Raw genomic sequence first — 27935 nt, 5'->3', positions numbered from 1 at the left:
ATCATCATGATATTTTATATTTTAAGCACATAATAACTAATAAGTTCTATTCTTGTTACATAGTTATGTTATTATTATTTAATATTACAATAGGAATATTATAAGTTTAAAAACAAGTCTACCTCTCATAAGTGGTGTCTTCCAATAAGCCACGAAACAGAGGACTATATTTATTTTTTTTTAAATTAATAATAATATTGCGTGTGTGAAATGTTGCAACCCAGAAAGTTCACAAAATCAAAAATACACTCTCGACGGTTTCGAATAATAATGACCAAAAAAAAATTGTTTTTAGCGAAAATTAAGTTAACCTACTGTAGTACTAGCTATTTCCTAAAAGTAAAATGAATTACTTTAATCATAGTAACATCATCAAATATATTAAGTAATATCATAGGCTGACAGACCGTCTACGCTCAGAATAGTTTTTCATACACAATGATTTTATATCATTGAATTCAAATTCAACATCATTCATTACAGTGACCCACTTGGCACTTGTGACCTACTGTACAACAGAGCGACATCTCCTTACACGCTTTTTGATGAATAACAAACATGATTTTTTTTAAAACAATATATTAATTATAATCTATATTATTATCACCGGTTTCATAATACTATATAGACAAGGTGTACTTATAAGTACACTTTGTGTATATTTAATAAAATAATATATTAGCCATAAGGTATATCAACAGATAAACATTTAATATATTACCTGAGATAATTCTTTAGTTCACGTTTTCATAAGTTGTAATTAGGTTCTTTAGAGTTATATCTTATATTACTTAAAATATGTTTGTACAAAGAAAAACTACGTTCTGAAATGAAATATGCAGAAAGTACATGACTCAGGTTGATACTTTATACAACACAATATTTGATCAGATTCGATTCATCTTGTGTGCAAACACAGGTGTAATGTCAATGAAAGTCGGTCTTTAGTTATAAGTGTTATAACTTATAAGTTATAAGTAATGTTGGAGAGTTGTAGCATTTGCTAATTATTATTTATTTTTGGCTCTAGCAGATAGTGCCACTGAAACTTATGTCAACATTATGTTACAATTTTCTCAAATATTAAATTTGAAAATTCTGTTCTTTTTTTTGTACTTGTATTATTTTAAAAATGAGGGAAATATTTTATTCCTATGTTTTAAATTTATTTACCAGTTGTCCGGAACACATTATTATTATCATGTTTTGCGACACTCAGTCGCTCACAAAACTCAGACGACATATTTTGAACGATACTTTAATACGTGACTCGAGCTGTAAATATTATCACATTTTCTTATTCTTATATCTATAATTAGTAATAAGCCATTCATATTTTTCTATCTCTGATAAATTAAATAATTAAGTCCTCTACCTCTTATTCTTGAACAGTGTATATTTTAAATTTCGAAAAAGTGTGATCAAGTACACGTTTTTAAAACTTAAAAATATATAAGGAATTATAATACATATTATTAGGTAATTTGTATAACTATGTGACGTTGAGTAATATATCAATATTTTATAATAACGGTTCAAAAATATATTCTATGAGACACGTCATAATAAATTCAAATATATTAAATGGCAGTAATAAGATAACGAATAAAAATCATTTCGACATTATTGTTTTTTAATTATAGTTAACTAAAACTTGCGTGGTTATTTTTAACTAAATTGAGCGGATGACTCAATAAAACAGACCCAGATGAAGCCATATTGTAGGCGATTATGGAACGATGATAATATAAGCGAATCGTGTTTTTAAATAGCGTTAGACGCCTACAGGAGATTTTCTGACAAAATGAAATTCCGGTCGTTTTGAATAAAGCTCAAATATTTCCATAACAAACGATAGGGAAGGAAAAAATCACGAAATTCCATATTATTATGATTGTGTTCGTAATTTTTATTAAAACGCTCAATTATTTTATATATATTAAATGATTATATAATAATATTATACTATGCAGTTATTTTCAAAAGAAAACTTAGCATAACATTTAAGCAAAAAAAAAAATGATGCATACCTCTCGGGCCAACACAGCGATTCATCTCTGTACCTGTAATAAGTATAACAATTATTATTATTGACGTGCACAAATAGTGTAGCTCTTATAGTTAATTACACATTTTAGGCAGTGCTATATTTTTGACATAATTAATTAAATTTTCTCCTATTAAAATATGGAAACAATTTTTTTTCAAAAAAATTATACATTCATTTTCAATTGAATAAGACATATTACAAACTAATTAAATTGAATATTTTCATTAATGATCACTGATTAAATTTAATGAATTATTATGGTTTATATGGAGGTCTAATAATAATTTTGAAATTAAAAAAAAAGTACATATACAATTAAAACCAAGAGAGGATTAATATGTATTCAAAAGTAATTAGTGTCTACGTTTAAAAAAAAAATACCGTGTAGGTATATTAATTAAATATTGTGTAACATTATTTTCGTACGTTCGATCAACAAAACCGGTTCCATTTTTCAATAACTAATATTTTAATAATAATAAAAAAATGTAAATCTCCGTAATGAGTTTATTCTTTCTAGTGATTCATTTTGACTGACTTAAATAATATAGTGAAAACCTTTTTGAACAAGACTGCGGTCAGATTAAATTGTTTCACACGGTTGGACAGTCCGGATAGAATTCTTTTATATTTTAGTAATGAACTATATCGAACACAATCAAATCTTAACTATCCTCCCGAACGTATCACAAACAGTTTTCACTGTGTGTTTGTTCCATGTACTGCATAGTAATATCGTGTCGAGAAATTTGTCAGAATGGCCGATGTCGTTACGATATCAGTCAGTATATTGTTCATGGGTATACCATACGGTTTTTTAACGCCATATACGAGTATGTGTATTGTTCCCTTTACTATACTGCACTGGATAAGTAACGAGATTTTAAAACCGAGAGAAATATTGCAAATATTTATACTTTATAGGTAGGTACATTTCAATAGGGATGAAATTGAAATTGTAATTCACTTTTAGCCCATTTTCTTGTGCACACATGTAATGTATGGAAAAAATCGCAGATACTTTAAAACACTTGCCACCGCTGTAAACACATGTCGCCGAGAAAATACTGAGTATAATATTTCCTATCTGTTTATGTGCATACATTTTGGGGTGGGTTATAGGCGATATTACACACCCTGGTGTACACACATGTAGTGCGTTATCTCTTGAAAATCTCACGGGTGTCCAAACCAACGATTTATTTTTATTGCTCATCGATTACAATCTGCCGGCACCAACCGTAACAGGTTGCGCGATAACTCATATAATACACGATATTATTATATACCTACTATCGATGTTAATCTCCACAACATCTTAATTCTTAATATTATTGTTGTTACACCCAAAACATGTGTCAAACGGAACTTACGCTGTAGGGCGAGGACACATTTTGACACAACTTTGGAAATTAATTAGTAACATACCCGAGTCCACCACGTGTGCGTTATGGACCTTAACGATTGTTTTAATCGTTGTTTGAATGTGAGAGGGAGTTATTCCCTATCGCTATTTCAACCACAAACGCCACGTATGTAAATACGTATGTATTCAATGTAATAATCAAAAAAAATGGACAAATGATTTATACGAGGGGCATATATTACCAATTACCACATTCGAAGTAAACCACAACAGAAAAGAAGGTTTGTTGAAATTTAAAAATTCAAAACCGAAATGTGATGACCGGTGTTTGATAAATCGTAGAATACGAGCCACAATATTCTGTATAATACTTTAACTTAAATGTCAATAGTCATATTGACAATATTCAAATAATATAACTGATCTAATACCAATATTGAACCAATAAGATAGAAACATGTCACAAACTTTAATCGAAGATGATACAATAGAAATATAATTTAACCTACATATTATATGGTAACAAGACATAATGAATTTGGATTTAAGACACAAAAAAATTAATATTTTAAAAATAAAATTCCGTTCAGATTCAACGATATTCTTCCTGTTAACCGTTCCAAGGTAATATTTAGATATTTTTAAATTATGAGAAGTGACACACAAAATCTTACAGTCTTAGTTCAAGCTGTAATTTTATAAGTGATTACATTTGAATAGGTCAAACAAATAACCTCAAAGTCAATAATAATACTACATGCACGTCAAAACTGCAGAGTGCATGTACCAACAGGACTCGGCAGTCATCTCAGTTTTCATGCGTACTTATAATATAATTTATGTTTGATAAAAATATTCTATTTCAGACCGACATTGTTAAACTCGATTTTTCCTTATACTTTTACAACTATTTTCTCATCAAGTTAATTACCTGAGGGACTAATGTTGTATTATAGTGGTACACGCCTAATAAGGTTTTATAACTTTTCCAATAGCGGACAAGAGTATCTATCGGTGGTGTGCATGTATAAAATCGGTAGATACCACAGTTTACTCTCAATTCCTCAGAGGCTTTTCGACGAGTGTAAAAAAAACCCTCAAGTCATTTTTTTTCAGCTTTAAAAATTAATCCCATTAAAGTGAAGACTTCGTTCTTATTGCGCGGTAGGGTAAGTAGAGTGACGTCTTTGCTGCGCAGCCTGCGGTGTACATAATATATTCATGCGGTTTTCTCTTTCATAAGCACCTCTGATATTTTCGAAATATGCACTCCGCCGTCGCCCCCGGAGTGATTTGCATTACAGAAGAAAAACAATCTCAAGTAAATCCGATATGAGGGGTGTTAGATGAGCACACTGTTACTACCAACGAGTTTTAAAGCTCCAGCAAAGTGCAATTTCAGTGGAACAAGACAAAGCTACACATGTTTTGAATTTTCTTTGATTTATGGATATAATATTATTTGTATGTAAAATATAAGGTGACACAAGAGTTATGTATATAGTTTACTCATAAATACGTAAATAATATTATAAAAGAATGTGACGTATCAATAATACAATGTACCATTTAAAATTAAACGATAAGCGTATATAAAAAATATTTCGATGAACCTAGCTCACGTCATAATAATTATGTACATGTATCATTTTGAAATACAGTGCATATACCATACGGCATATAATATATGATAATATATTAATCAAAAAAAATTAAATATTGGAATACTTTTTATTATATCTACATTTTTAAACTACAAATCTAAAATTATATTTTGAATTTTATGGGTATAGTAAAAAGTAAATGAATGTAATCCAATTTAAAAAAATAAATTAATCAAAAGATTTTTATACAAGTAACATCAATAGAATATACTTATTTAAAATGCAATGTAGGTATTTTTGATTAAAATATCTTAAGTATTTAAATTTGTGAATTTGTTTATGAAATTTGTACTATTTTTGGATTATATTATTTTCATACTATATATTTAGCAAAGGTTAAGACAAAATATTATAGAAATAAAATTAGCGTTATTTTTTTACATTCTAATTTTATGTTTAATAATATCTAAAATGACCTTGTCTCGGGTAAATTTAAAGTAAAATACCCACGTTAATTCTTTGATGTATTCGAAATACCTAACAATACATATTTCGACTCTAAGCCACCTGTTTGGCTGCTTATTTATATAAATACATTTACACCATACACGATACATTTATATTATTTTGTGTACAATAGAATCAGAGAAAAAGAAATGAAAAAATATTTGATAATCTGTATCATGCGTGTATGGGTGTATAATAATATTATAATGACAGCGATGTGTACGCGGCGTTTTGGTGGAGGTGGGTCCGAACACCTTCGTCGGAAACCACTGCAGCGTCCAGCAGTCTGAAGCCAAAAATATGAAAGGAACAAAATGTAATTATCGGTTGTGGAGGACCGCAAATTACCCAGGACAGACGTAGAAGTACTCACACATCGCACAATGGTGTAAATAATTATTACCGTACGTACAATCCGAATTTCCCACCTCTAGAGTCGTGGATTATTGTAATCATTCGGACGAAGTCATTGTTTTTTTTTTTTCATTTTTTTTTCTTCCCTCCCCATTCCGACATACGTGACGGTTCCCTTCATTACTCGTCGTGACCGATACGCAGGTGTACGATACGGAATTACCGATGTACGTTTTGGAGATAATAAATGCTCTTCTGTATTATAGGTACTGCAGGTATAGGTGTATAATATGTGTATATATGCGCATATGTTTATAATATGATCGAACCAAATAATAGACGTGTGCCGTTAAAACTGTTTTCTAACATATTCCTACCATATTATATTAATGATCAGATATGTATTTGTCTATTAAATATAAACTCTATTTCTTCTTCACTGATGAATTTTATATAATATTGTTTAACTCCGGGTTGAATTTAATGGAGTTTTACTGTATTTTTAAATATTCTTAAAATGATTTGTCGTATTTAAAAGCACTGTATGATTTACAACTTGAAATCGATTGAAAATGTTTAATTTTTAATTTTTAACCTTAGGTGATGTATATTTTTCTATAGAAAAACATATAAAAATGTCAATTTTCGTGAGAATAGTTGTATCCAAAAAGAACTAAATATTTCTTTGATGTAATGTTCTTATGATTTTTGACCTAGAACGACACAGATAAATGGTATTACCTACTTATTTTGTATAATGTATAGTTAATAGTTATAAGTAGGTATAAACACAACAAACAACAATAAGTATTAAACATGAAAACAAGTATTTCAAATTTAAAGAAAAATAAGTTTGAAAATATTTTCCGATTACCTAGAAGTGAAAAATACAAGCAATAAATAGTAGGTATAAAAGTTATTATTCGCATTTCGCACACGTCGATCAATCTGAAAATTGTGTCCTAAACTAATAAATGTATTCAAATATGTAATAATTTTATAGATATGATATTATAATATAATCTATATATTTGTTTTATAGTTTTTAAATATTTTTTTTTTCCATTAATTCTTCTCAACATCCTATTATTCTATAGCACTTTTTTAAAAGCTTTAGGCATGTCAACGTTTTTAAAATGTTGACGGAACTTAATTGAATATTCACTTATACCGATAGTTGATAAAATAAAATATTAATTCCTTAAAACTATCCATGACCACTAATAGCGTATTATTAAAAAAAAATAACTGGTTTCGTAATAACTGTTAAGCTTAAGATATACACCCAGACACAATAAAAACTATATAGGTATGCAATTTATTATACGACTGGAACTCGTGAAATACACACATTGATTTTCTAACATTGCATAGTACATACTTTAGTTTTTAGGAATTACCCTAGCTGTGTTAAGTTAGACACTATCTTAGGTCCTTAGAAATTCAATTTAGTCATTAACAAAATTGGTTTTATATTATTCTCAAAATTGCAAAAAATCAAATAAGAAAAACGATAGCGAAAATATGTTACTGAATAATGATCTTTTAGATATTTTATGATTTCTAAAGTTTAAATATAAAAAAAATGTATGAACTAGTTTAATAATTAGGTAATATAAATGTACAATATATATATATATTAAATAGTTTATTAAATAAACGAACGAATTAAATTCATTAAATATCCTATGTTTAAAGTCTAATATACCTACGTAGTACATATACCTACATTTCCACTTTACCTACAAATGTATTATAATACAAGCACTATAAAAACAAATTCACTCCGACATGGAAATAGTAATTATGTCGTGCCACATTCCCTCATAATAGATTGTTATTATTATTTTAAATAATATTTTTACAAGATATTATAAAATTCACAATCAATCATATTTTTGTTGCGATCGTAAAGAAATCGATCGTATATGTTGCAGGATTCCCAGAACCATCATCCTAGATGTCTATACCAGATAGTACGCCATGCACACACACACGTACCTAAACATATTATTATAGCATCATAATATAATACATTGTATAGAATATGTTAAAATCATTATAATTTAATGATTCTGTCACGCATCAACAATAAAACAGTTGTTATAAATATATTAAAAAAATAAGTAAAAAAGTGTTGCCCACTGTGTTTGTTCACTGCGAATTCATATTGCGATTATAATATTATTTTGCCATTGACAAACTATACGGTATTATACGTGTTTACGCGCTAGTTTCAGTTAAATAACAAACATGACACATCACATATCAGTCAAGTCAAGCAGTTGCACGCACGCGACCCGATGAATTGCATGTAGAATGCAAATTAGTATGCACACGGCACAGGTTTGAAGTTTCTATTTTGATTGGCTACCTGTTTTCATTGTTAATATTGATGAATTAAAAAACCATCATATTATTGTGATATTTTCATAGTGTACAAAACTTGGCTTCCAGTTTCCCATACATTTAACTATGTATGTGCATGCGAGTCCTACTTTATACAATTTAGATTACATTTAGTTTTACTTCCATAATATCACATCTTAAAAATTAGGCATGGGTTCTTAAAATTACAATTGTGTAAATTTGTCCATACTGACTGTTACGTCTTATTCGTATACTTACATGTATATGAATTTTTTTTATACCGAGCAAAATGTAATAGTCAAAAACTTAATATAGCTCGTTTTTATGTTCTAAAATTGAAGCACTGAATCACTCACGTAGTCAAGAAAATATTATTAATATTCAATTTTTTTAATATTATTATGAATCAAATACAACATGCTATCCATAATATTCATTTAATATTATATACCGATTATCTACGTATGCTGTGATTATCGCTTGATTACAATTTACAAATAATAGAAAATCATGTTTAAATTGTACATCCAATAATGATTATCCTACGGTATTAGTATTTTACACACTGTCAGTAAATTAGTGCAACAACTCATATATATACATTTTTAAGTTGTACATGATTTCATATAGAGAACGTTCTAGCAAATGAGTAACTTGTAAAGTAGACACCAATTTACTATACCTACCTATATTATATGTTGTGCACACATTTTACACTATTGTATAAAATAATTCCATACAGCGTGTCTAATAATACCATGTATAATACGATATTATGCGTTTGTATTAAAAAAAAATTCGCATCACTGTCTACGAGTATAACATCACATTATACGGGGTGACCGAAATATATAATTATATATTTATATACGTTACGTTATTATACATAATATTCAAGATAAATTTGTCTGTCGTCGTATGTAATTGCATACATAATATTAAAGTGTACGTTCTCTGGACGATAATGACAATTATATGTAGGTCTTCAGCACTCTGTCATAAATGTTATAATAATATGATGTGTACACCGCGGCAGAGGAGTTAAGAATTTGCAATGGCACTGATATTATACGGGACTGACAACAACGGACGGACAAGCCCTATAAACAGACGCGTCTGCTTGGGACCAGTTTTCGAGTCTCGTTTTTCCGTAATGGTCTATTCGCTTCGTGTCTGGATAAAAAACCGTCGTGGTCACAATATGACTATACATGTATGTGTATACAAAACGCTATAAAACGCTGCCTATCTTTTTTTCTTTCTTATATTCTCTTATTTACCTCGAATTTTTCTTGCCTATTTTTTTCCCCCGGCTTACGACATCCCAAATAGGGCCTGATCGTGTTAATTATCTGTATCCGAGGTACGGACGGGAGTAATTAAAAATCCGTGACGCGACATAATTGAAATTTAATCGGATAAACAATGGCCAGACAGTCATCATACGCATTAGACACGAGTCCAATAAAGAATCGGTTGATACTCCTCAATTTTTTTTTTCAGTCTTTCTACGTCAGAAAAAAAACGGAAAGAGGTATGCAATTTATGTAACATTACCATTTGTGGGACCCAAAAGCCTGTAGGCAATCGACATGTTAAAATAGTATTCAGAAAGAAATGTGTACGTTTTTTTTTGTACTTCAAAATTTTTTGAGGTCACCTAGTTTGACCATACAATGGGCTGAGACATATTTGTGTCTTCCTGACGCTTTGATGAACTGATATAGTGACAAGTATAAGATTAAAAATACATAGGACGAGTTTATTCGGTTCATAAACAGTCGTTAAAACTAACGCTTACAAATCCAGACAAATATTTCATTAAACTTGGAATTCGTAATTTTGCACACTAAAACAACCTAGGTATATAGGTTCTTATAAACGCCATTAAATTGTCATTTTGTAAGTGCAAAATAAAAATAATAATTGTACAAATTTATACAGGTACTAGGTATACGTACCTCTATACAATTTGTGTAGGCGTAGACTTATATTTCTGTCGGATAATATTTTTCAATAGTATTTATGTATGTATATTTACCCATCTATCAAATACCAATATAGTTATTAACTCATGTAAGTGTAAGTAAATTTATTCTTTTTTTAACATTGAAAGTTAATGATAAACATTTGTTTATTTTATTAGAACGTGATTGAATACAATTAAAGTTAAAAAAATTTATAGATGCTAATTATGTGTCCAAAAATTGCTGTTGGGTGTGGTTTGACCCCTATGGCCCTGTGTTATTTCAATAAAAATGTTTGGAGGTTAATAATAACTGTACCTATTATACGTGAAGAAATTTTAAAAACTATTGCTAAACTTCCTTCCCTCCATATGTATATATATAATATATATATTGCTGATAAATCTTAATATACTTTTGATTATATTTAGCCTTAAGTTTAGTTTTCTATTATATAATAATTGTCTACATTAGCGTATTATTCTATTCTGTATACAATTTTTAATATGTACCTACTTTATTTTTATACTTTCTATATTGCTGTATTGACTTATTGTACATTAATGTGTAATCATATTTCTATTTCTGTAAAATCCATACTTTTAAAGGACATAGATATGTCTGTTAAATTCATAATAAATAAATATAAGGTATATTCTCCACATATTAATTCGTCCGACCTTTATTTTATTGCTCTATTTCTTACAATTACATATTTATTCCGAAAACTAAGCAAAGTTATATAACGGTTAAAATAAAAAACCGATAGCGCGGAATCAGGAGGATAAGTTTGTACTTTTCAAATGGCCATCCATAGGTTGAAAATATCAGGTAATGGTTTACGGCGTGTTAAACTGTGTGTTAACGGTTCTTTCTAAGCTCCTATATGGGGTGTCTAATGGATCTGAGCAGAGGCCATTTTTGTGTTCAAGTATGAAATAAAATTTTAAGACCAAATAGCTACTTCCTTGATACACATCCGTTATCTCTTTGCATTACATCTATATGGTCTATGTCTGTATATATGTCTACTACCTACTTCGTATCTACTCGTTAAAATATAAATGTTTACTATTACTATTACAAACATGTAAGCGAACAACTATTCGAATCCCACAAAAGATTTTTTTTTTAGAACATTTTGTCAAAAAGAACTAGAAACATCGGCGCACTCTATCATTTTGTTTGTATAAATGAAAATCCACGATCTATACTAAAAAAAAAAGACTTAAGTAAATGTCCTTGATTAGAGAAGAAAAAAAGTTGTACTCTGTATATAGCCTGGCGAATTTGACTGCGTAATTTAATAGCTACTGGTGTGAAGTAATTTATCGGCATTCAACGACAATATTTATAACATATGCCATTACCCGTACACAACTACTATGAAAGAATTAACCAACAAAACACGATAGTTACGTCTGGACACAAGATTTCAATTAAAACGAACACGATGCCTACTGCATCGACCTGTATATATGTGCCATTTATGTTTGTGATAATGAGTTAGATTTATGAGATATAAATATCCAAGAAACATTTTGTTTCGTATGTACCTACTTACTCATTATACTAAACAACAAATCAATTTTTTTAACAATTTGTTTTTGATAATAATATATTTTATATCTATTTATTTATTTTTTTGCATTCGTCAGCAAATATAATAAAAAATATTCTATGATTTAATTTTAATAAGATGTGTTTTTTACCATAGTTCAAGGTATAATTTATCATAGATACAAAAAAACATTTTAAAAAAACTATTTTTAAATAACAGTTTTTTAAGAGGTGATACAATTCAAACCAAGGGTTATTTGAATAAATATACTTTCTTTGTTATGTAATAAAAATTAAAGCATGTCCTGAACTGTGCTTAATTGTACAAACTACCAAATTGTAAACAATAAAAAAATTAAAGAGTAAAAATGTGTGTACTACCTACCTATAAAAATAATAGTATATTTAAAAAGAGATAAAATACACCTATTACCTATTTTAAATTATTTGATAATTTATTTTATAGTCGTATCGTTGTATAATGTACATTAATTTACTAAAACAAATTATTATTAATAATAATAATAATATTGATTAAATATTGAGACTTAGTTTTTGTAATGTATTCGATTATAATATACATTTTATATAGATAGGTACCTACATATTTATTAGAACTGGTTTTAAATATAATTTTTAATAATTTATTCATATTAATATGTAAGATAATCGTTTTATTATTCACTAATAGAATCATTATAACAAATTATTATTATTATTTTTATTGTGAAAAAATTAAATTTATCTTCTATTTTGTATTTTAAGTGGAACAGAAAAGTTGTTTGAATTATAAACCGTGATGTCACATGCGTGATTCAAGTGTTCAAAATAAACGCTTGTTATTTTTATCATGGGTTGTACAAATGATTTATTTGGCATATTATAATTAGGTATGTAGGTACTAGGTACATACAATATGAAATTATAGTAAGTATAAATTATAAAACTAATGATCCTCGTTCTTGTTATTGAAATTCACAATTGCCCATTTGAAAAACTTTATACATATTTATTTATATACCTATTTTTTTATATTTTCACTTTCATACTATAATGGGCCAGTGTTTTTTTGACGGTTAACATTTATAAATATAATTACTAATTCAGGTTAATGCAATAATGTTATTAAAAATGTAATATAATATTCTTTTTTAATGTTGAAAATTAACGATAAACATTTATTTATTTTATTTGATTCATACGTATTGAATACATTTTTTTTTTAAATGTATAGTTGTATAAAATAGAGTTATACTATAATGTGTGGCCAAACCCACAATAGTTTTAGTACGAGGTGACGTAAACGTAACATGTTGCACTGTGATAAGTGACAAATTGATAACATCAACACATAGTCATGAAAGAAAAAATATTAAGTCTAATAATTTAAAAATTGTTAAAATTATGACAAGCACGGTGGGTATCGTCGCCACCCGTTTTATTATTGAAATGTCGACTGGGACTTTGAAGAATTTGGAGTGGCAATGGTCGTTGTTCATTTCGCCTTAATAAATCAAAGACTTTTGTCCATATAACACTCATATATATGCGCATCGAAGGGTGTAAGTCCGTCTAGTATCGGGTGACAATACGGCTTTCGGTCGTATCTCCCCTGCACCATTCCATCTATACCATCGTCTCGTTCCATACGTCTGTGTGTGTATATATATATATATATATATTTAAAAAGCTTTTCGCTGTAATGCCCGCGCGCGGAAAAGCTGCGGATGATTTGTGTGGAATTCGTGTCGGGTTTATTAGAGTCGACCGTCCCCTTTAACCCGGCGCTGGGTCGACTGTGTTCCAGCTGACTTTCGACAATCACCCGTGCACCACCATACACACGCACATTCATCCCCACGCCGTCGTCACCGTCGCTCAAATATTATTTACGACGTCTAATAATAATCCCCACGACGACGCTCCCGCACGTCTCTTGTGTCCTGTATTCCTTTTCCCGACGCCCAAATTGCTCAGGATTAATAAAACACTATACGCCGCACTAATAGTCCTAACGAAAACTATAGGTACCTATACGATGCATTTATATATATTATATATATAATATTATTGTATAATGCGCGCCCATGTGTGAGGGGCTGTGCATCGTATACACATTATAATACTATATTATACATTATGTTATGGCGAGTAATATAATACAAAAGGATGTCCACGGCACTTTTGTACAAGAACACAATAATATTAATTAAGGCACATTTCGATTATGATAATAAATTCTTATTCAAACAAATTAATATTAATGCGTCTCATTTCATTCTTCTACGATAGACCCGGCTGTGATATTTTGATTATAGGCATATTATGTAATGACAAATTAATATAAAGATATGATATTTAAGTAGTATACATTTAATTACAATTGCATCTTATATAATATTTGAACTTGAATTTCGTGTGCATATAATGGCTTTCCCAATACTCGACTTACATCTATTATTTTCAGTAAGAAGATTATTATTTATCAAATTTGTAATGTTATTTATTTTTAACATCCAATAAACTAATATACCTTCCTACAATAATTTGTTTTATGACCTAATTGATGCATTTAATAAATTAATAAATAATAGTATTATACTATATAGTATGTAAATGATAGTGTAGTAAGTATAATATATAAACCCAAGATAGTGTATTTTTACTAAATTTTTTAAAAAAATCTATTGGACTATAGGTATTTTAGTTCTGTGTAATGTATTATTCATTGTTTATTTTTTTTCTGAATTTGAGTAAAAGTATATTACACTGAAAGCGTTACAATAAAAATTACAAGGTTATTATACTACTTCTAAATTATGACACGGACGTTATACATCCGCAGTAGCTGATCCGGTAATATTGTACTTAAGGTACCTACCACTGAATAAAACGTACCTATATGGTACATTCGTATTTATTTTGTCTTTATCAGATACAATATAATACTAGTGTCTTATCCTCTCTCTTTTTAAAAATATTATCAGATATACAATATTCGGCATTTCTCTTTCTGTTTTAATGTGAATCTCATGATAATTATTTTGTCACACGATATCTACTGGATGGGCCAGTCTACAATAATTCATACCACCCCATGTAACCACATCGTTCCATAAACCATCACGCACCTATTTGAAGTCTAAAGGAAAATAAACAAAACAAAACCATGGCAGTTTATTCTCAACAGGTACCTCGCGGCCAGCGCCGGTGCAATATAAATTTTTAGTTTACACCAAAAAAATAAAGAAAAAAAAGACTGAGCGATAACTGGTGGTAATAATAATATCATCATCGTTATTACCCTACCCGCTACGGTTGATCATCAGATAAAGACAAAAGGGGACGAAATCCACGACTTCAACCGATTATAGGTTTATTTATTTATATTTATATATTATAGATGATATCTAGATTCTAGGCTCAATGAATATGTCAACACGAGTTGTGTTCTATATAAATGAGCATTTAAAAATGTACTATACTATTGTAGATACTACACGTGTTTGATCTCAGACTATAGAGTCGTTAAATTCTGTCCCAAATCCCCTCGTTATAACAATAATAGCAATTTTATTCAAATATATATTTATAAACTTATGAGTAGGTATGTATAGCTACATATTATTATAGGTACATTTTTATAATTTAGCAGCATTATTCAAATAACATAGAGTTGAAAAGATTGAAGTTCATGACTAGTTGCGAGATATTGAGATACGGAAGTACTGCATTGACTGTTGATTTATAAAAAATATTGATTGTACAATAAATTATTGTTGATATTAATACACACTATTCAAGTAATTTTTAATCGTAGGTATAGCTGCTTTATTNAGTAAAGTCAAATTATGGATATATAAAAATGTTATGAAAACATTTTTGCAGATTTATTATTATTTAACTTGATATACTATGAATTCAAAGTTATAATTAGTTAGAAAATAACTCTGTAATATAATGATATAGCAATATTCTCGTTTTGTTAAAACTGAATATAAAAACCTTAGAATCTATTTATATGATCCTACTTACCTACCTACACTAATTATAAGTGAGTTGAAAAAAAGATATGTATACCTATACCTCACTTAAACTTTTTAACTCACCTGTGCACAATTTTACGAACAATGTGCAGTATTATACATAATATTATTTACTTCAATATGAATATCGAACACAATTTATGATTAATTATTATAATGTGCGTGGTATGTTTCTAAATTTTTATTTACTTTTAAAATTATTATTTATTAGTTAATTACAGGCGATCTATAATTTTGATTTATTAAAAAAGTTACTATTGAAGTAGTTAATATCATATTAAAATACCTATGATAATAAGAATTAAATAATTGATTTTTTTTGTTAATAACTATTATATAGTGTAGTTTTGGACACAATATATTATTTCAAAACCATAATAATAAAATTGTACTCATTCAAATCACGATAGTTGGTAATTTCCACAAACTTTGTCTGGAAAATAAATGCCGGTAAATGAGTACCCATTATAATATTGCCCATTTGTGCACCCTGTATAGACCGCACTACGTTACACGTCTTATAGACTACACCCACAGACAACGACCCTACATGAACGAATGAACGATTTACGACAAACGCAATGTCTCTACAATTTCAGTCGATCTAACATATTATTCATAAAACCGAGTTTATTGAATCGGTTTTCATTGAACAATGACCGTTTCCAATACGGAGAGGAACCTCGAGTTTTGACTCTAATGTAGTCAATTATTGGTATTTGTAAAGACATCGTATCTATGTGTGTGTATATATTTTTTATGTTTCTTTTTTTTGTTTTTTTCATTCTTATTCCTTTAGCTGCGTTTCCGTTTGTGAATGAGAGTGCTCTGGCTCGCTGCAGGAACAAAGAGCACATAAATATGCTGGAATGTGGAGCGACTACCTGTCAACGGGCAAAGCTTGTCAATCTTTAGCGTGTATAATATAGCGACAGCGGTAGCACGAGTCCAAAAATAATAATTTTTCTCTGCGCCTAGGCAAGATAGAATAATAAAAAAAAAACCTTTTAGCAATTTATAGACGCTGTAAACTGTGAAAAAATAGGCATTTAAATAAATATGTCAATACCGTTTTGCATAAAATTAATAATTTACTATACGTACGGCATTATAATAAAGAATACACCTACATACGTAAAAAAAATAAAAATGGATATTATGTTCACTTTCGGTTATTAAAAAAAAATAATATTAACAACTTATGCCCTAGATACTATTTACTGCTACAAAATTCTATAAACATAAGATTTTTATCCTAAATCACTAACTGGTTTGTCTACTTATACTTTTTATACTCATAAAATGTTAGGTTATTGTTTATCTATTTTAATTACAATAAACCTTATAATAATTCCAAATTTACCGACGTCAAATTCAGCTGAGACCATATTATTATGGTCAATGATGGATCATCATTTGCATATATATATATATTTCTATCTAATGAAGAGGAAAACATAATTATCTTTTCTACGTTATACTATAAATTAACCTTATATATGCTACAGTGTAATTAAAAAATGTTCATTGAAGTATTTTAATGGTCTTTTCTTTAAAATATGCTATACTTATCATTGGTAATTAAATATAATTAGATAATATGTGTCAGTCCATATTTTTATTTTATAATATTTTCATTCTTATCATTAAAAATGATACATTTGTACTATAAGATTATTGCCAAATTAATTTAATAAAAATCGCTAACTACTCAATAAGTTAATTTATACATCATGATTTGTTCATGGTTGATGAGATAGATTAATTGTTTAACTTATTTTTTTTATCAAATTATCAAAAAGATAACATTTTATTTACCTACTGAAATAATTGTCAAATTTATCGATATTTTTAGACTCAAAAAAGTAAATACTTATAGTAAAGTCAAATTATGGATATATAAAAATGTTATGAAAACATTTTTGCAGATTTATTATTATTTAACTTGATATACTATGAATTCAAAGTTATAATTAGTTAGAAAATAACTCTGTAATATAATGATATAGCAATATTCTCGTTTTGTTAAAACTGAATATAAAAACCTTAGAATCTATTTATATGATCCTACTTACCTACCTACACTAATTATAAGTGAGTTGAAAAAAAGATATGTATACCTATACCTCACTTAAACTTTTTAACTCACCTGTGCACAATTTTACGAACAATGTGCAGTATTTTACATAATATTATTTACTTCAATATTTACATCGAACACAATTTATGATTTTTGGTAGAGGTTACATAAATCTCATGAGAAACTCAAATCCCCTGTTTTATTTTTTTTATAACGAATTTTGGTATATTTTAACTTTCAGTAGATACACCCTAAATCCATATTACAAACCACAATGACATATATGTTATACACAATATACATTATACATATATATTTATTTTCGAAATAAAAAAAAAACATAATAACTTCGATCCGAATAAGAAAAGCATATTCCAATATCCCTTCGAAGGTCATCAAGGACATTAGAGCGACCGCAACCCAATAATTTTGATACTTTTTTATGTTCCTTTGCTCCCACATTGGTTTGTAATGAGAAAATACTCACCAGCCCTATTACCTAGTAGGCGGTTCCTTATATATCGTCTACATATTGCTTTTAGGTGATATTATGATTATAAAAAAATAATTATTAGTTTTTTCCTATCTATTATTATGTGATATGACGTTTTTACGGTGCAACGCATGTAATATTTCGAAGTTATGGTATAAAAATAAACCGGTTTACGTTTAAATTAAATACATATGTAGACAAATTAACTAGACAGCATCTAACAAGTGTTCTACATGAACTATAGTGTAATGTGTGGCAAATAATTCTAGGATTTTTAGATAAGGCTTAATCTATAATATTGTTTAGTAAAATTTCATATTTTCATGCTATTATCTATTTAACGCAATTTTTTTTTACTAACTCAACTTCAATTTAACCTATCTCATTTTTAATTCCTAATATTCTTATACGAATGCTTTATCTGATGTGCATCAAATATCAATCGATTATAAAAAAATGTTCGTACACACAAATTTAACATAAGCCCCTTTTATCGGAAAACGTATTGATCTAAAATTAACAAAAGTCAAATATAAATTATATTACAAATTTACAAAACCAGGTTTTTAATAACACAGTAGTACAATAATATTAGATACATACAAATTATTGTACCTTATTTGTAATAATAGGAAACTGTCGACAATTATTATACTTCAAAAATAATCCGTCGTATTTTGATTAAATCATTAAAATATATTTTTATTCTTTGACTTGTGATTAATTTGTTATTCTTAAACGATTATATTACAATAAATTAGGCGCATCAATGCGTTATGAATTTATTATAAATATGTCTTCAATATGAATCATATATTATTTTCATATCATCGTAATAAATATGTGTTCTAAATATTAGAACGCTTTCGATACTTTTTTTACCAGCATCTGAGTGACTTCCTATGTAGGTACGAGTATATTATAATATTATTCCCAATGACCGTTGTATTTGTCCATCCAATTTGCGAACTTCTTTCACGTGACTGGTTTCCAATTCCGTTGTTGATTTTATAAACATTTTATTTAAAACAATATATTATTTACGATTGTATTGTCAATATTATTGATTAATCACCAATAGGAAGTATTATTTTGAAACAATTTTGTTGGATAAATGTTCGACTATTATTTTACACGTCAACTATATTTCATACAGCAGTTAATAATCATTAGGTATATATTATTTTTAGTGATATTTTCCTAAAGTATAAGCTTTCTTTATCAAAATTTAGTTTCATTCACAGTGTTTATATTAGATTCAATTTCATGTAGATATGAATGTTAAGGCGTGTTTACCTACTTATTATAGTAATGTCAATTTTAACTTCATACAATATTACTTAATGGCGAAAACGTTAATTATACAACCAGTCTTATAAAGAATATAAGAGATTAAGTATCGACTATAATATAGTGGCTGTATAGGATAATTTTAGGGGAGACCTAAATTGAGAGGCTTATAAAAAAAAACATCGTGTTTTGTATACGTTACAAAAAAAGTGTTAATATTCAAATATATCATACATGATATACAATGTACATAAAATGAATTACATACAATATCCACATCATGCGAATCACAATAAAATATTAAAATACGTCTTTTTTTAGTTCTAATATTTGTACATATTATACTTATATATATACATATATAGGTACGAAACTATTTTCGGAATGATAAGCTAATTATTTTGGAGCCCTTTCGCTACCAATTATAAATTACCTACATTCTTTCAACTGCATACTTTATAAAATACAAGACTTGAACACGGTTTAAAAATATATACTACTTAAAATTATACTACGTATTAAACCGTATAATTAAACCATGGATTTGAAGGATGTATTGTCATTCTAAGTAAATTTTTTAGTATAATAGATTCTCTGATTAAAACAAAATTCATTGTTATATACATTATTACGTAAAACTAAAAACGTTTTCGTTCTATTCAAAATCTATAACAATTAATTATCATCTGAACATATACCTTATAACTAAATTATTACCAATGTTTTTGTTTTCCGCTTAATAACTGTATACCTACCTATAATGTTACTTAACCGATCACGGTATTTGGATTCTGAAGAGAAGATACGGATCAAATGAGATTTTATTACACTTCGTAATATCGATAAGAATGATACCGGAGAAATTCGTTATACACCAAAAACATAGTGCCTTACTAAAAACAACATATTATTATGTCAAGCATCGGCGTAACTAGAGGGGCTTATCCACTACATCTGAGAATTCTTTTAGCCCCTTCTAAAATGTATACCACATCCTAGCAAAAATCAAAAATAGATATAATATAACCGTGTTTCCATAGGTTAATTATTGGTTTGTAAATTAATTATTAATATTTCAAAAATATCCATCTAATATTTTTATATTGAGATTTATAAAACTCGACGTGTGAGTTGTGTTGTTAGTATCTACATTCCATAGTTATATCTGTGTATAATATAATGTATAAGTATTACATATAGCTTTAATATGAATAGTACATTGTACCCATAACATTGTGCGTTAACGGTTATTTCAATTTTTTGATGCACAAAGTTTATTTATTTTAAAATAGAATAGTATTACAAATGATTGAATGTTTTGCCAAAAAGCTTGGATGAAAGACCAATTAAACACGGTAACTTACTATCCTTATTACCCTTATCGTGATGGTATGTGCCATGTGTTATATTGTGTGAATGCCGGTAATTATATTATATTTTTGATCATTTGTTGCAAGTGGAAACGAAATATGTTATTGACTTAACAAACGTTTCATGAGAGAGCTTTATTTGTTAATATTAAGTAAGGGAAGCGACGCTTATTTTTAACTTTGAATTTGAAGAACTCTAGTCGAACTAAATCATAGTTACGCACATGACACTAAATCAAATCGAATTCCCGCCATTATTGAATTACTTACACACACACACACACACACACACACACACACACACAAATTGTTTAGTTATTTAACTTCTACTTTCTTTATGAAAGGTTCCTCAACTATGGTACACGAAGGTACTACTAGTGGTACCGGTACGCCAAAGATCACAATGTGGTAGTACAGAAATTAGTTGTATTTTTTTATTTATTGATGTTTGTGGTGGATATAAGATTATTTTATATTTTTTGTAAATTATTATTATTATTTAATGTTATTATTAGTATTAATATTCCGAATCAAGGAAAGTACATCAATAAGCATTAATTATTGACACACATCTCGGGCTTAGATGGTTAAAAAAAAAAAAAGTAATAAATATAACTAATTTTGTACTGCATTATCATTAAGAAATATTAAGTACCTTGACATTTTGTACTTGAATTTTCAATCATTAGTGACTGATCTGTACCTAATGAACATGAATGGTTGGTGTGAGAAAAACAAAGTTTGGAAAACTCTGTTATAGATGACAAATTCAAAATTGTGAAAAAATGTGTACCGTCGTAGAATATATCTATTGTACAAAATTGTAATATGATGTATGTTTTATTGTGGATTACTCAAACAATCTATCATCTTGTCCTGAAGTGTACTGTATTTTACTACTTTGGGAGAATGGAGAATTACGTCGAGATGAGTAGGTATTAACTATCAACCCAAGACATGTTGTAAGCTGGTTTTTTTTTAATACATCTTATTCTTTTATTATAAAATGTCTAAAATAATTATTCACAATAAATGCAAGTTCTCTACGGTGGATGGACGAAGAGGCACTCCGATACTTATAGGTAAACATAGGCCAAGTATTGTCCAACTAAAACAAAATTTGTGTTTTTTACTTTTGGGGTCAATTGCGCTTAATTATTAGTTTTACCTTCTGGCATGAGAGTTATGTTTTTGTCCCAATACAATTCTATCAACATTGATTCATTATACTTTATATACTTATGCACAGTTTAAGTATAATTCAAATACTAAAATTAAAAATTGAAAACTTATATTATATAGATCAATTGATTATACTAAAATAATTATTAAGTATATTTGTTGTTTTAAAAATAAAAAAAACAATATTCTTGTATTTAAAATATTAATATCTGATTTGCAGCCTGCCTATAATAAATATTATTTTTACACATCTTAAATTTCAATTACCAACGACTATTAGCAGTTAGCACAATATTGGTTTATTCTGAAAATCGCCGAAAGCATGTTGGTCTATCGCCTTACATGTCCTGAGCAAAATTGGTATTTCAAAATACTATATTAAGCGCAAATTTTACCATGAAACTTCTTTATATGGTACTCATCAGCTCACTGCATTTATTTGTTATATCTACTTTGGCAGCTATCTATACATTAGTAAGTGTATTTGGCGAACAAACGATACGAAATCGGCTGGTAGTATTGTGCTAAACAATTCCCACCCGTGTTCGGTTTTTTGAACGGAAGAAAAAGGTATTATATACATTTAAATTGTAAATGTTGCAGTAATAATTATTAGTTATTATACTACCATAATTGAATGAAATTATAAAACTCTGCAAAGTTTAATAATATTACAGCTTTAATATCAGATATGCATCTTAATATCTTTGATAAAATTGGTATAAATAATATGAGAATATTTTTTTTTGTAATATTTATTAATTTTGTTCATTATCTTACTAATAATATTATTATAGTTTATTCCTCGAATAATTTCAGCTTGACTATCTATTTCTTGAAACATATTACGAAAGACGTATTTATTTATTCTAGAATAATTATACAAATAGTCCCTATAGATATATGGATGTCTATTTCCGGGATGGCCAAACACAAAAATTCAACGTTAAAGATTTTATTTATATGCGATATTCTAATTACTATGAATCTGATTTAGGTACTGTATATATAGTACAGTCATAAACCTATCTGTTATAGGAATGCCTTGTTTTTTTAGTACATTAAAATGTAAGTATGAATGAATGCAAATAATATTGAATGCGATAAGCTACAATAAAATAATGATTGGTGTCTATCTATACTAATTGCTCATACCTATATCCATTTGTTTACAAATCGTGACAGAAACGTGTATTGCAATTATTATAAACTCGACAGCATTATATGCCGTGATTATAGAACTAGTGACTCGGCGTCAGAGGTTGGAAGATCGGTAGCCTTACCAGAAGCAACAGTTTTTGGAACCGAAGTCCTCATTTAAACTATTTTAGACACCAAATCCTAAAGAGTAATCGACATTATTGTTTTTCTAGGAACTGAAACGTAAATATTTAGGAATAACGTATAAAATGATGTCATATAAACTGCAGTTTGGACGTACCTATAGTACGGAAAGGGCTGCGGCACGTGCAGATCCATCGGCGAGTGAGCGGGATGAGCAGGGTGAAAACCGTTCGCAGCGGCGGCGGCTGCCGCGGCGGCAGGGTGTAGATGATTGTGGTGGTGGTGGAGGTGGTGGTGATCAGTGTCGGCGGAACGATGATGGTGGTGATGATGGTGGTGCCCGAGTACCGCGGCAGCAGCCCACGGAGACGCACCGCCGCCACCTCCGCCGCCGTCCAGCTCGACGTGCATGTTGGTGGAATAATATTATTATTGCAATATTATTGAACTGTGGTATTGTCGTACCGGTCGCGTAAAATACACAGTAGGTAACACAATATCAAATGAACACCGACACTCGTTAACTGCGATATTACCACCGAACTCGACATCGACAGCGCTTCATATTAGTATTTTGCCACGCCAGTGAGACACACGACAGTACGATTCTTACAAAAAGACACTACTTGAAAAAGAGCTATCGGAAAAATGCATAAAAAAAAGTTAAAAAAATATCAAACCCGAAAACGCACGGGGCACTGTACTACAATATTGCCGTTCGCGTGCATTTAACGGTTTCGTATTTCGAAAAGGCCGATCGAGAACACTGGCTGCGCGGAAAATCGACGAAACGAGAGATCACGGCAATAATAAATATTTTACCGCGACGACGCGAGAAACGAGCGCGCGGACGGACGGACCACGGACGGACGGACAGACAGACCGGTGCAGCTGATACCGACGGCAGCGACGCGTCATTGATAAACGGCCGTGTGCCGGTGGCCGGCGCGCGTATAATATGTACCGCGTATCTGCGACCCGATGGGCGTTCACCGGCGGTCCACCACCACCGCGTACCGTCGCTCCGCCTTTATTGCCGAACGCCCAGCACGTAACAATAATAATAATACGTATAATAATAGCAATATTACATTACGTAATGTTATTATTATTATTATTATTATTATTATTATTATTATTATTGCTATCCTAGGTACTGATTATATTGTTGTTATTATTATTATCAGTAGTAAAACTACTATACCCGAATGGCGAGTCGCGAGTGTCTGTAGTTGCAGGCAGTCTACCTGTTGTGCACCGTTGACAACTCCGCACTCGTCGTCGTCGTCTGACAATGTGACATCGTCCACTTGGGCTACGGTTCGAGTGTACAACATAATATTTTGTGATTATGATAATATTATGTTTATCGTGGTTGACAAATGTGACAAGGGTTATATCAACAGTTTTATCATTATAGTTTACAATATTATTGGTTATTATTATTTTAATTATTGTAATTATTTATAACACGTCATAATATACCACCACCCCCTCAAACGCCGTGCGGTTATATGTAATTATGATTATACTAATATAATATGACGAAGACCTGAACACTAAAACGCTTGCGCGTTACGATTTGCATTTGGTTTAAGCTATTTTCATTCGGAGGGCGGGACCAAAATATGTATATTATAATATAATATAATATAATACATATTATATTAAATTATATATATTATTATATATAATTCTAGTATTATACACATTGGTAGGTACTAACAACAAATAAAATATTTAATTATTGTTTATGATAATAAATAATAATAAGAGACGCCTGCAGAAAATTAGTTCACTAGGTACAAAATACTCTTGATGTAGGGGGCTTTGCCGCACCCCTCAACCACCATCACGACCGTAACCCCACATTTATATGAAATCCTTATACATCAATAATCAGTATAATAAAAAAGGTAGGTAAAACGTACCTAATTTTGGTTAATTAAAAATTGCATATTGGTCACTTAGTTATTTATCACAATAAGAACACTGTTATACGTTATTTTTTTTTTTTACTGTCGAGGCAGGCCCTTGACATTCTAATACAATTTTAATAATTAATAATTTAATAATACACATACCTAACACTTAAATAAGATAGTAGTAAAATAAAAAAAACATTTTGATACAAAAAAATAAATGTTTAGAATGGTTTATTATCAAATAATATAAAATATTTCGACTTCTCGAAATGTCTAAAGTAGATAAAAATAAAAATAATATATTATCACATATTATTAAGATTATCTAATAATTTCTAATTTATTGTGGTATCTAAAATTAAAATCCCGATTACATAGTATATATGTCCTTTCATGCTTGTGCCTACCTTAGTACTTCAGTGCGAAAGAGTTTCTCGAAATAACACTATTTTAGCCTTAATCATGGAAATAGATTATCAAAGAACAGGCTTTTACATTTCATTATTTATTTGAAAAATCTAAATTCCAGGCGCCATTGATAATAAAAATGCTAACACATAGTGTTAGTATATAGTTATATACTAACACATAGTGTTAGTATATAGTTATATACCCAAAATGCATTCGTTTACAACTTAACTATTAATAAATAATTTTCTAGTATGCTTGTATGCTACAATTTCGTCAACATATTATATCAAATAACCACTTAGCATCTATTACCTCTATTATTTTCTTAGAAATTCTAATAGGTATATATATTTAACTTGACCAAAAATCAAATGCATAAATAAATATATTAATGCAATTTGAATATTCTCTCATATGATTTTTTTTTTTTTTTTGATAAGCAGGAAGAATAATAATAATTAATAATAAGTATGATTTACATTTTAATTAATCATCTATAACTATAGTTAATTAAAAAAAAACTTTTTGTTTTTCACTATGTAAAAATATGTACATCAATCACGTTAATTGTATGTGATAATATACACAAAAATTACATAATAATTTATGTAGGTGTAGGTATAGTAGTTATATAATCATTTATCAGAAAATTGAATTATATAAAGTTTCATAATATTAACTGTCTAAATGACGGTAATGTATAATGTTTGCTTAAAAATCGTATATCGAAAACAATACAAACTATAGACTATAGTGCGCTATCTATATAGTTAGTATTATTCTAATACCTATACTTTACGAGATTCATATTAGTTATTACATAACTTCATAGGAGTTAACAACATTTCATACTTGTCAATTATTGACAACATAATGATCCATATTGTTGTCGCTTATTTGTTGTTATCTATGTAATCACTTATCATCACTTATTATATTAATTATTATATTAATACTGCAGGCATAGGTTTTAAAATATTATTTACATATAATTGATTGTATAATTTATAAATATGAGTCAATCGTCGCAATGTTGAAATAATGAAATGTACCCAAAATTGCAGTGGGAATCATACGCCCCGCGAATTGAAAACTGATTTCTTTTCATCACGTTTTATTCACTATCTCATGAAGTCATCACTGTATGAAATGTAGCTTTAAGCTTGTACAGTAATATTGTCCACAGTAAATAAAACAACGATCAATCAGTACCTGTCGGCTGTCACCGAAATATTAATAGAATTATTGTAAACATTAATCCGCTTTATTTTATACTATTAAAGCATACCAACATAAGGAATGTTATTTTATCTACATAAGGTATTATGCTATAACATATTGTATCACAGTTAAATATTCGATGTAAACATGTAACGACCACTTAGTCTGAAATAAATTACCAAATTATAAAACAATTCATAAAATCACACATATTATGAAATCAAATTAGGTATCGAGATTATATTATTATAATAATATATAGATTTCCATCGGGCCTTGGTTAAGTATGTCATGATTTTATTTTTATAGTTAACGTTTATTCTTTATTTATCAAAATTCAATAATATTTAATTTTTAAGTTTTATCAATATTTCCTTTTAAAATAAACATTAAATTCGTTTAGGTTATGTATAATAAATAATAGTATGCACAATGTAAGTAGGTAGTAGATATTTACATTTTATACAATATTGTTTGTTTACCCATGTATTGGTTATACATACTATAATAAGACACTATACATCGGGGTCAAATTCAACCGAGGTGGTCGTAAAAGCAAGCAATTAGCGTGTATCATGTGGTCAAAATCGTTCCATAAAATATATACACCCCTCGATTGTTACAGACATTAATGTTCCGTATACGACGTATAAATTGTATGAACGGCTAACACTAGTAATATAATTTGAACCTCAAGAAATTGAGTTATATTATTTTCTAATGCTATTTGAAAATTGATTAACCAATTTATAAATTGTACTTATATAAACAAGAAACTATAATATTCAGAAATTTAAATTAAGATTTATAATAATATTAAGTTCAACTTTTAAATACGACCATTAGTTTTGAATT

The 27935-nt window shown here is 28.7% G+C and overlaps 1 protein-coding gene across 1 annotated transcript in view; it reads right to left on the bottom strand.

The window, feature by feature from the left end:
* LOC111031185 (protein trachealess) overlaps positions 1 to 23934 on the bottom strand; it is a 121490-nt gene extending 97556 nt beyond the window's left edge. Inside the window, exons 1-2 of the mRNA XM_022311020.1 lie at positions 23681 to 23934; positions 2031 to 2063 (exon numbers count right to left, since the gene is read on the bottom strand). Coding sequence (XP_022166712.1) covers positions 2031 to 2063; positions 23681 to 23934 — 287 coding nt within the window. The remainder of the gene's footprint in view (positions 1 to 2030; positions 2064 to 23680) is intronic.
* Positions 23935 to 27935: the final 4001 nt, after the last annotated feature.

This window comes from Myzus persicae, unplaced genomic scaffold (assembly GCF_001856785.1).
Source record: "Myzus persicae strain clone G006 unplaced genomic scaffold, MPER_G0061.0, whole genome shotgun sequence".
NCBI classification, from domain to species: Eukaryota; Metazoa; Arthropoda; class Insecta; order Hemiptera; family Aphididae; genus Myzus; species Myzus persicae.
The sequence above is the reverse complement of the archived record's forward strand: the minus strand, read 5'-3'. Positions and strand labels throughout refer to the sequence as shown.